General features: G+C 35.7%; 1 protein-coding gene across 1 annotated transcript; it reads left to right on the forward strand.

Annotated features, from left to right (window-relative positions):
* The first annotated feature begins 892 nt into the window (after window positions 1-892).
* LOC108059858 (uncharacterized) lies at window positions 893-1,146 on the forward strand. The gene is made up of 2 exons (XM_070214398.1): window positions 893-988; window positions 1,135-1,146. The coding sequence occupies exons 1-2, from the start codon at window positions 893-895 to the stop codon at window positions 1,144-1,146; spliced, it is 108 nt and encodes a 35-aa protein (XP_070070499.1).
* The last annotated feature ends 11,597 nt before the right edge of the window (window positions 1,147-12,743 follow it).

A 12,743-nucleotide genomic window follows, 5' to 3' on the forward strand; every position in this document is an offset into this window, starting at 1 on the left:
TTTTGTGTTCTGAGTTCTTTTTTTCTTTGCAAATTGTATTTTTATTTTTAAATAAACAAGCCGAGTTCATTGCATTCGCCAGAATAAGAATATAACAAATACGACACGAAAAAAGCACTCGACAACCGACAAAAGGCGCAAAAAAGCAGGAACGTCGACTGATATACATGGCGTATAATTAACGGCTGCGCGTGTATGGAGAGTTCAAGTTAATTTATCAATTCTTTCTTTTTTCGGGACTTTTGACAATACTTGCATTTAAGTAGGGTGAGTGGCAGCCAAGTCATAATTTCGATGGTGCTGTATATATATAGAATCAATCAACTGATTAATTGCAGCTGTACAATCTTTTGGAATTTTCGGCTTAAGTTACCTTTATGTCTGGTGACATAATTTGCGCGTTTTTATTATAGTGGATAATAAAAGTATTGCTTTAACTTTTTTTTAAAGGGATAATAATAGCAGAATCCTTAAAACAACTCTATTATATTGATAACCCTAATTGAATTCCTTCATAATTAATTATTAAATCATGATTGCAATTCCCCCATTTATTAATTTAAAATAAAAAACCAATCCCCTCAAGTGTGAACAGTTATGTTTTCCGCTCATCTGGTGCATTTATCAGATGGTGCCATATTCCCTCGCAGAGCATTGAATGTCAGTGGTGCTCGGATTACACTAAAGTCGGTCAATAACTTCGGACCCCTGCACAAAACGTTTAAGTGAACACAAGTGATCAAGATGTTCTTGTTGTTTACTCCCTTTGCGAACTGATCTCAAGTTTTTGGATGCCACGTTATTTTAGTTGACCGGTTTAATGACTCGAACTTAATTTGCGCCCTCGAAGAGAGAGGAAAGTAGCCAGCTAAAAAAATGCAAACCGAAAAATATGCGAAACAACAAGGCAGACAACACCCAACGGCAAAAACTCGGCCTGGAGAGAAAGAGACAGCGGCGGCGACGCGTCTGGGGGCTTACACTTGTGGTCGAAATTCTAGCAGCCATAAGAAGAAAGATTGCTCAAAGTATCGTTATCCAGAAAAAAAAAGTCAAAAAAATCTTGGCTGGAATATTTTAAAAATCCCAACTTTTTAAGAGTTATTTTAAACTCAAATATAATGTAACTACCAGTCGCGGACCTAGGATTTTGTTGTGGTGAGGACGTTCAGAATAATCTTTGTGTTGCATACTTTTTGAATACCAATATTCCTTTCATTTCTCACACGAGTGGGGGGTGCTCATGTTACCTACAATCATTTTAAAAATACTAACTAGAAAAAAAGTTTTAATTTTACGAAACTGAATAATATTTGCATTAAGGTTTCTATATATATATAAAAAAGTGTACTTTCTTCTGGAAAACCATATGTTATGTTTTAGCAAGGAAAATTTATAAGAAGGGACCTGAATATGAATTTTAATTTTAATATATAATTAAACAGGAAAGGAAGCTACCTTCGGCCAGCCGAAGCTTATATACCCTTGCAGATAAAGTAATGCTCACTCGGTGCAGTTCCAGGGCCAGATTCAGCGTTTCTACTTAAATTTTGTTTTAAAGTAGTCAAGAATCAAAACGCCTACTTCCTACAAAGTTACAATGAATTTTCTCATATTTGTTTGAATATTCCTATGGAAGCCCTAAGATATAGTGGTCCGATCTGGCTCGCTCCGACATATGTACTACCTGCAATAGAAATACGACTGTCGGTAAAGTTTCATCGCGATAGCTTTAAAACTGAGAGACTAGTTCGCATAGAAACGGACAGACGGACAGACAGACAGACGGACAGACGGACAGACGGACATGGCTAGATAGACTCGGCTATTGGTCCTGATCAAGAATATATATACTTTATGTGGTCGGAAACGTCTCCTTCACTGCGTTGCAAACATCTGACTGAAATTATAATACCCTTTACAAGAGTATAAAAAGTGAGCTTAGAACTCAAATTTTGTTCTCAAAAAATTGGGAAACATTTTAACAAATTAGTAAAATATTTTTTTAATTATGCTAGGACTTTAAGTTATTTAAAAGGACCTGCAATTTCAGGATAAAGTGTTATAATCTTGACCAATAATGTAGATGGAGACGGTCTGCGCTTGTGTGTGCGTGTGAGGGGTGGGGGAAGGAGTGGGCGGTGCAGGCTGCAGGAAGAGCCCCAAAGGCGAGCGTGTGTGTGTGAGTGGGTCGCCAAAAAGGAAAACAAAGAATGCACACAAGTACGAGTATAAAATAAAAAGTATGAGTGGTGCCCGAAAAAGAACGATGCTCGGACGGAAAGTAACTCATATTCGCGAAATCGCGAATTCTGTGAGAGTGTGTTGGTGTGGCGGCGACGGATCAGGCAAATATATAAAGCGGCGATCGGGCGATGCAAAATGCTCATTCCGTTGCCGTTCGTTCCGTTCGCTTTACTTTTCGTACTTTTCTCGCATATAAAAAAGTCAAACAAAATAATAAAATGAAGCGATCGCACACACACACACTCATAAACACGCATATAAATATATACATATATATATATGTGCACGCAATGGCCGCCATTGACGCCGACTGCGCTGCCGGCGTCGCTGCCGAGAGTATAAAAGCATAAAATCACTTCGTACTCGGGTTTATTAAAACCAAAACTGTGCAAGTGTCGAGATCGGTGGCAGCAGCAGCAGCAAACTTAAAAAAATAAAATAAAAATCCCAAGGACCTATCAAAAAATAAAATAAAAGCTCAAAACCCAAAAGTTCTAGTGAAATTCACGATTCTGACTCTGCAAAGTGAAAGTTTGGCAGCTAAGCACACAATTAAAATCCACAACAGCACGATCGAAAATAGTATCAAACAATTAGCGCAGAAAAAAAACTCACACGCAAAAAAAGTAAGAAAAAAAGAAACAGGAACGCGACGCGCCCGCAAAAAGCGAAAAAAAAGAAAATCGAAAGTGTTCTACTGACATGGATTACTTTTTGCCCCCCAAACTACAAATACAACAAAAAAAGAGAGGAGAAACTAGCGCTAGTTTTGTCTATTCAGAGATCCAAAGAGTGAGAATTGGAATTGGAGAGAAAGAGAGCAAAAAGCCGGTCAAAAATAGAAAGCACTACACCGTAAAAACTAGTAAACTAAAGCGATCTATTTGTTGTGCTATGAAAGAAGAAAATACGATACATAAAAGTATTTACAACTTTTAGTTCGAATGGTTTCCAAATCTTTTAAAAATTGGTAATTTTCAAGAAGTCTTTCACAAAGACTTGTTTTTTAAAGTTAGAATATAATTTTTATAGCCTTATATTCAATTACTTAAATAATTCTTATTTTTACTTACAATATAAAAAAATATTTAAATATAACTCAACTATCTAACAATTGCAATCTGAAGTCTACAAAGATAAGCTGTATATTACGTATACGTATTACGTATATTAAGTGCTAAATTTGATAAGGCTAGAAGTGGAATTAGTAAATAGAGAATTAATAGAAATAGAAGTTAGTAAAGCATTAGTAAGCATTGTAAAAAAAAACGCCACATGTTAATACTTAAATTAGTTATACAACATTTTTTTTCTAAGATTTATTAGATTTTATTCCCGTGTAGATAGCGATCTCTTGGTGTCTCGAGGTGTACGTGCACTTGGCCACACGCTTGGCTCTTCGTTCTCCGCTCTCAATTCTTCTCAAATGCTTCGCTCTTTTTTGTAGAGAGCCGTAGCGCCCGAGCAGGAATTCTAATTCGCATTCTCGCCGCTTTGAACTTGAACTTTAAATGCATAAACATTCATGTTGTAGTTGTTGCCCCGAGGCGAGGGCGTGCTCCCAGTATCGAAGGCTCTCTCCATCCACACTCTATGAATTTTTATATATACCGCTCGGCGCACACAATCAGTTGCGAGGCGGCGTTCGTTCCATTTGGGCGCTCGACAATCGCCCCGCTGATAAAAATTTCGACTGGCTTGCAATTAATTTGGCTCTTGACGAGCCCCACAAAAGTGAAAGTCGCGAGTGAAAGACGTGGCAGTTTTATATTAAAGCAAAAAATACAAAAACGAAAACGAGCAACAGATCAAACATGAACTGTACGCAAAACACGAAATGCGAAACGGCGGCAACAAGTTAATAAATTAAGACGGCAAACGAAAAAAATTCCAGATTTCAAGCAATGCAAAGAAAGCGGCTTTGACGACTTTGGTTTTATTATAGAAAATTCGGAAGATATAATAAAAAAAAAGTAAAAGCTGACCTTCCCTAGGTTCCACCATTCTAAATCGAGAATCTGCAATCTACCTTATAAATCTAGCCTCTACTAGGCTTTGTCTGTGCATTCGAAAATCGATCAGACATAGCCTATAAGAGGTTAGGTGTACCAAGGCGAAAAATCACCAGAAAACGGAATCGATTACAGTTTTTGGGGATGGGAATCGAAGAAGAATCAGAGGAGGAGGCAACCGCCTGATAAGCATGTTCCCCAGCATCCCATCTCATCCCATCCCATCCCCCAATCAATAATAATAATTTTTACCTTTCTCCCACCATCTAGCTAGTGTAATTTTGGATCACCACCCATCTGGCCTGCTTATTTTCGCCTGCGTTATTTATTAGTTAATAAATTATAAATGTATACTTGAATAAAAAAGGCGTTTCTCTGATTTTTTGATGAGTGTGCGTTTTCATGGCGACTCATTGAGCGATTATTGCGAGTCGAGTTGTCGGCTTGGTTTTGTTGATTTTATTTTATTCTCGGGTTTTGCTGGGCCACACAAAGTGGATTGGATTTCAGTAGATTATCGAAGGCGCCACTTGCGAAAACAGCTGGTAATTTTCCAATACATAAATGCAAGGGAAAGCTTAATACGTATTCACGAAAATTTTGGGAACGGAATGTAAGCTGGATAAACGATAATCCCCCAGGGAAAACTTTTTCCAGAATTCGGAAAGCTTATATTTCCTTTTAAAATCTTCTGAAAAAATTTCATGAAAGTTAAGGAAATGAAAATCCCAGAGGAGACGTTTTCCAGAATCTGAAACCATTTTACTAAAAATTATCAAACTTAGTTTCCGAAAATTCTCAAATATTTAGGACAAATAAGTTAAATGCGTCATACAAATTCTAGGAGGAATTAAAAAAAAATCCGCCAAGGGAAATCTTTTTCTAGAACTTCGGTACTGAAAATTATTATTTCAAGTTTTTGATAAATATGTCTATGAGCAAAAGCGTAAGCGAATTTGAAGAATGCTGAATCATTTAAATTATTTGGCTCAAAAACACCAAACCATTATTTTGAAAATATAAAAAAACATGTTTAAATATTTTTAATATAAATATAGAAAACAATAATAATTCCTTAATTTAAAAACAAAATATAACGGCTTGCACTGCTTGAAAAAAGTTTAGGTAGATAGCTTTTCATGACTTTTTATCTGACGATCAGTTTTCGAACTGCTTTTATATGTAGAGTAAAATAAAGTAAAGTAAAGTAGTGTAAAAACAAAGTAAAATTTCGCATGTAAACAGCTATATTTTACTTTTTTTTAATTAATAAGATAAATTTGGGTATTATAAATAAATAAAATTATTTTGATATAAAAAGTTAAAAACATATCTTTTTATTTTAAGAAGTAAGCACATATTTATTAGATCTATGGTTCTTAAATACTTTAAATCTTTTCCAAAATTGTCAGATTCTACAGAAAATCTTGCAAGACTTATATTTAGATTCTTAGTTGTACTGCCGTCCCAAAATAAAAGCTTCAAAGCTCTTTTCGATTTGGATCTTCTCAATTCTTACTTGAGGTTTTTGCAGATGGCTCTTTGTTTTGGCCTTCCTGCTACGGAACGTCAATGGAATCTTAAGCTAACTCCCACATTGGCAATTCATTGGCTTCTGTTGCCTTGGTTTATCTGCACAGGCTGCACATAAAACACGCTCGGAATGACTGAAAATGCGTTTCAGACAGACAGTCTACCATTTCGGTGGATTTCTCACACATAAAATCCGAGTCGAAATCGAAGACATTAACCAAAGGAAAACGGATTGCAGCGCCAGCATCGTTCATGTCTTCCCTAATGGCTTGTACATGGCACTTGAACACTCTGCCGAGCCGTATTTATGGCCTGCACTCTACCATTTTGCTATTTGTCTATGCACAGAAAGAAAATGTGTGCTTATTATAGAAAAGGAACCGGCCTAACATTCGATGGGTAATAATATTTATGAAAGGAATTTATTACCTATAAATAAAAGTCATATAAAAATGTGTGCATAATTAAAAGAAATATATTTATGCCTTAGAAACCCGAAAGTATAACTTTTTATACCCTTGTAGAGGGTATTATAATTTCAGTCAGATGTTTGCAACGCAGTGAAGGAGACGTTTCCGACCACATAAAGTATATATATTCTTGATCAGCACCAATAGCCGAGTCTATCTAGCCATGTCCGTCTGTCCGTCTGTCCGTCTGTCCGTTTCTATGCGAACTAGTCTCTCAGTTTTAAAGCTATCGCGATGAAACTTTCCCGAAAGCCTTCTTTCTATTGCAGGTAGTACATATGTCGGAGCCAGCCGGATCGGACCACTATATCTTAAGGCTCCCAAACAAATATAAGAAAATTCATTGTAACTTTGTAGGAAGTAGGCGTTTTGATTCTTGACTACTTAAAAACAAAATTGAAATAAATCGAAACGCTGAATCTGGAATCCCTGGAACTGCACCGAGTGAGTATTCTTTTATCTACAAGGGTATATAAGCTTCGGCTGGCCGAAGGTAGCTTCCTATCTTGTTTTATTTTGTTCTAGTTCTAGAAGGTTTCAAAAAAAAAAAAAGAAGGTAACAAAGATTTTTAAATTATCTCAAGAAAATTCTGAAATATTTTTATTAATTTAGTTTTCATAATATTAAAAAAAATAAAAATTCCTAAATTCTTTATTAATTCAGAAAATATATTTTCGAGTGTGTGATTTACTATTTTTTCAGCTGCCGGCGGCTGCTCACGCGGCTTATGCAATGTGCAATGTGAGGCTCATCATCAGGGGGTTTGGGTCTAGCCCCGAGTACATGGGTTAACATTTAACCCACATCAGCTGATGGCTATTCCTGGTCCATCGGCCGTCGAGGAATGACCTTCCCCCATCCTCGGCAGCTTCTTTCATGGAATGTGTTCGAAATTTGTCGGAGTTAATTGAGTGACACGCCCACCACGGCGGCCAAAGCAGACAGCTAAACAAATGATTGCAGTTAATTAAATTTAAGTAAAAAAAAACCCTGCCAGCAGCAACAAATAGCATCAACAGCGTTACCAATTCATTGCAGTAATAAATTGACCCACTTTCGAATCTGCAACCTGACCCAACTACATGGCAAATGTAGAAAAACAGCGAGCGAAAAAAATACAAATAAATATATATATAAAAAAAACACAAAGCTCAAAACAAACTTGGCTGTAAAATCGACAAGCGCCAAACAACAACAAACAAGCCAGAGCAACCAGCAAGGCAACCAAACAAACTCAACACTTTAGTGCAACAGTTTAGTGTCAGGCAAAACGAATGACTTAAGAAACGAACGCGACCGCCCGACGACAGTCGCCCCAGTCGCTCACCCTTCAGCCCCCCCTCCTTCTTCTCCTCCTGCTGAGCTTGTCTGCACGTGAGCTGCCATCAGTGATGGCCACTATTGTTAACCAAAATGCGGTTGAAAAATTTGCATACAACTTATTTTAATTGAAATGGAAAATAGCGGGCTTTTGGCAACTGTAAAATAACAATTTTATTTATTTTTGCCTAAATTTTCATTCGGATTTTAAGTAACTCAAGTTAGTGTCTTTGATAAATTTAAATCCATTTCCTTAATGTAAATATTAAGCAAAATACAAAATTTCAATAAATATAATGAAAATTGTTGTCGTTAAAATAGAATAATGATAAAGTTTAAGGCAGTAATTTATATTTGATTGTAATTTTAAATTGTAAATTAATTTGAAAATAACAAAATTATTATTATTAAAGCAATGAAAATAAACCTATACATTTTATGTGGTTTGGCTAGTTAAATTACAAACGTTAAAAATATATATTTACCATAATGACAAGATTATTGTTAAATGCCTACTAGAAAAATCTATAAAACAATTTGTTAACCAAAATAGAATTTCGTAATGTTAATGCTAAAGGCATTTCCTTGAAAATAGCTCGCACCTGCTGAAGTGGAACATTTTCCACGATTTTCATGATTATCGCTTGAAAATGGCCAAATTCGCCACTCCGTTTGTCTAGCCAATGCACACACACGCGAACGAGTGTGTGTTGTGTTGTGTGTGCTCTTCTCAACCCAAGAAAATTAGTCTGAATTGGAATTCGAGTGGCGCGCAGTAGCCAAGAGGGCGGACTGAGCTGCAGTCAGCGCCAATTCAACTTCAACTCTGAGCGGCAATTGTTTGCCATCAGACATCAGCCATCAGCCATCAGCCAAGGTATCCGAGCAAATGGGGGGGAATTGAGTAATTGACTTCATTGGCTGCTGCAGCACTTTTTTCTATTGTGGTTCGAAGCTGCTTAGGTAAATTGCAATACTCTGCAGACAGATTAGTTGCGGAAACGGGTCTGATTGGGCAAGTGCAGACAGAATTATTTGGGCGGGCCTGGGAGAAAGGGAAGTCGCTAAACGGTTTGTGGGTGGAATGGCGGTGAATGGGCGTTCGTTTAGTAAGGCATGATTAAATTCATAGATTTTTTTTAGTTACTAGAAAAGTACTGTCACGAATTAGATACTAATATTTCTTAAATTAGAAAAAAATAAATTTAAATTCAAAAGGATAGGCCAAAAAAATGTATTTATTAATTAAATGGTTTAAAATTTTTTTTTTATAATATTAAAACAATTTCCCATTGTAGAAAAATTGGTACTTAAAATCAAGTAAGAAAATATATACCTAAGAGTAAAGAATTAAAAAAATAAGGATTCTAAATAAATATGTCTAAATTTATATGGTCATTGAACAGGAAAATTAATTTTTCCGCTTTTAGTCAATTTTTAAAACTAACTTTTATTTTACTTTAAAAATTTAATTTTCTCATCTTTAAAAATAAATTAAATTATCCATTTTATTAACCACTTTATCCTACCAAAACTATAATCCCCCTGAACCGATCACAGTGCACTCGAAAGCCGTCTTGAGTGGATTATTAACTGGTAGATTCTGCTGTGCTAACAATCTCTTGGCCACCAGCCACTTGTCCAGTTCAGTTCAGTCCAGTTGAGCCGAGTTGAGTTGATTCCAGTGAGGCGGTCAGTTGGATTTCATGCTCTAGATAATAACATGCAGTTAGTGCGAGTGCTTTGAATGCAAACTTTTCGGCTGCTTGGCAACAAAAAGTATATAAAAACCCATGCAAACTGACTAAAATGTATAAAAAATAAATTAAAACTTGATATTTTATTGACTTTCAACATTGGACGGGTTATTACCCGTCGAACGGAATCGAAATCGGAATCTACACGATTTAATTTACCGAGTGGATTTGAAAAGCAATTCAAATGCGAGTCAGCCAAGTAATCCAAAAGGCGATAAAAACCCAACTTCCATTGTCTGCAAGGTGTTAAATATTTGTTGTATAATCCGCTACACAAAAAAACAGAGTGTGTTGGGGGTATACAACTTAAAAATCGATTAACATCAGCGTAATTATGGACATAATTTTTCGGTGATCAAGTGTGGCAACAACAAAATACAAAATACCCCTGAATGAAAGCGGTAAATGTCAAGAAATTAGCGCAAATATATATGTTTATATGTTAAAAAAAATATATACATTTTTTGGAATGTGAAAATGTTCAAATAGCAGTGACCAAAAACAACCTTGAACTTGAAATGATTTAGGGACGACTTAAGCATGGTTTAACTTTCACTTTTGAAGACCGGCTTCTGATCTTCTGAAAGGGTTTCCATAGCATATTTGCATTATCTTTTGTTTTCTCGGCGAGAAGGCAAACCAGACATGATGTGTCTTTCGGTTTGGTGCGTGTTGGCCTGTCTGTCTGTCGGTTGGACAAGGTCAACACCTTTCCTTTCCTTTTCGGGTTTTACTGCCGATCGTGTTATATTGGAAATGAGCCAACTTGTGGAGCACTAGCACTCGACTTTAATTGACTAAGTGCAGTGCTAAGAGATATACGATATTGCTCATACGCCCTGCTGGCCGGCACTTGTTAATTAAAATATTTGAAGTAATTATATAAGCAAAGTCTGCTAATTACCAGGCGGTAGAGAGATATTGGCAGCCGACCGACGCCAATCGAATGACAAACGCTGGGCGCCAATGAGATAATCAATCACCCATATAGTCTATCATTCTTCGATCTTTAAGGTATTCGGTTGGTTAGTTAGTATAACGACCACACAGTAACTCTTTGTTCCAACAAAGTAAGTCTGTTATTAAAATATTTTGTATGTGAGGTATATCTTTAAAAAGCCGTAAAGTGAGGCCATTTGAAAAGTTCTTAACGGGTGATTCACACTTGAGTGAAATAAACCAATCGTTAAGTAATGGATACACAAAGGGTTCATGGTGGCAATTTACTTTAAAGTCCATTATCACTTTTTATGGGGTACTAACTTCATTTTTATTAGAATTTAATTATTTTGTATAAAAATACATTTATTTTGGACTTCTTAGAAAACGTATACAAGTAAATTAATAGAAATATAATAAGAATTGTTTTAAAAATTAAATTAAAAATTAAAATTTTCTTTTTGTTTTTTTCGTTTTAAAGAACTTTAGGATTTAACATAATAAAATAAACCGTTTAGTTCTTAGGGTAATTAAGAAAATCAGATAACTGTTATTTTTAATAAAAGCGTTTCATTATTAAATATTTTTTAAGAATTCCGAATTTTCCTAAATTTTTCTGAAAGAGATTACCCTTTGATTTGAAGTTGAAGACTGTTAAGAGTTGAATACCAATTAAAAACCTACGGATATAAATTTAATTAAATGAATGCTTTGGTCCTTGAACTACTATAAAAATCCCAGAGCTGTCAATTCTACCACACAAATTTCGCTTGATTTGTGATAGCCCGATAGTCCATCAAGTGGGTGCCCAGTAAGTCATTTAATTAGCTAATCAATCAGTCATCCAGTCAGTGATTTTGGATCTTGAAAGCCTTCGCATTGTGTGGTGGATCAGTAAATCGGGCAGATATATATTCACAAGCTGATCGCTGATCACAATCAATGGCTGCCGTTGCGCCTTTAATTAATCCAGTTTTAATGGAGTGTCTTGCCTAAATTAGTTTGACATTTAAGCCGCAGAGAGTTTCGCATCAAACGGCCGTTGGTGTCTGATTCCGTGTCGGTTTTTGGTGGATCCAACATCAGCCGGTCATAAATTCGTTGTTCGCGCTCATCATAAATTGCTTTTTAAAGCCAAAAGACCAACGGCAAATGTGAAAAGAGCAGCCTGCGATGCCTTTGGCATTCAAATGACCAGACGACTGACTCTCTGACTTGGCCAAAAACCCCCAGAGACTTGGATTTGGATTCGCATTCGGATTGAGATTGAGGGGCTGGTAACCCAACCAGTTACCACTCGAAGCGGGCGGGTTCCTAATCAGACGTGTTTGATGAACTTGACGTGAAGTTAGCAGTATATCCAAAAAATCACAAAAACACAAAACAAAACCACAAAAATCAAAATTAAACAGAAACGTTCACAGAAGATTCCCAAAAAATAAAAAAAATACAAAACACACACAAAATTACCAAAAAAGCCAGCCAAGTGAATAAAACTAAAAGTTGTTCTCATGCTAATTTAATTTTATACATTTTGCGGCTGTGGCCATTGCTCGCCTTTATTTTATTTTAATTATGTTAATTAAAAACGAGAAAGGAAGGACGGCGGAGGTGGACAATTCGAGACCTAGAATACACTTAAGTTTATCACCCAAGAAATCTGGCATCTGAATGAGCTGACTTTGTGTTATTTGATATCCATTAAAATCAAACCATCTTGAGAACAGGCTTCCTATATAACTTTTGTTTTTATAGAGATAGAATAAATTAGGTTATTTTTGAAGAACTTTCCATTAGGAAATTGTATAATATTTCATGTCTATCAAGCTTAAGACTGAAGGAGATCTTAATAATCTTTTACTGGTAAAATGTATTAACTTATAATAAATAAATATATATATATATATAAATAATTACAAAATGTAAATATTATATATAAATCTTAAAAAATCATTTTAATCATTAATCCTGAAAAGAATTTATATTATTGTTTCTCAAATGTCCAAAAAAACTTTAGAAACTTATTTTATTATTTATTTATTATTATTTTAGTTTTAAAAATATGTTATATTGAACCGAAATACCTTTAGAAAGGGTATTTGAAAAGGTGATAAAAAGAGAGCCTTTATCCAGAACTATTAGCTGAATGCGTCAGTTGGTCAAAAGATTAAACTGGTTAATTAGTATTCGCCCATTTGCCTAGCCGTGAACTTAGCGATGAGGAGCCTGAATTTTGAATGGGCCATAATACTCATACTGATATTCAACTCAAATCTCGAATCTCTGGAGATTCTCTGTGCGAGACAAAGTGGAACCAGTTGGCACCACCGAATCTCCACCGAAAACCACCGAGTATACACCACACTTTAACGGAGTCTGCGCTCAAGTAAACACAGAAAACCTACCTCAATGGCCAACTCTTTTGGCCATTGCGAATGCAGCGGCGGATGTATCTCTGAGATAC

This window comes from Drosophila takahashii, chromosome 3L, assembly GCF_030179915.1.
Source record: "Drosophila takahashii strain IR98-3 E-12201 chromosome 3L, DtakHiC1v2, whole genome shotgun sequence".
In the NCBI taxonomy this organism is placed as follows: Eukaryota; Metazoa; Arthropoda; class Insecta; order Diptera; family Drosophilidae; genus Drosophila; species Drosophila takahashii.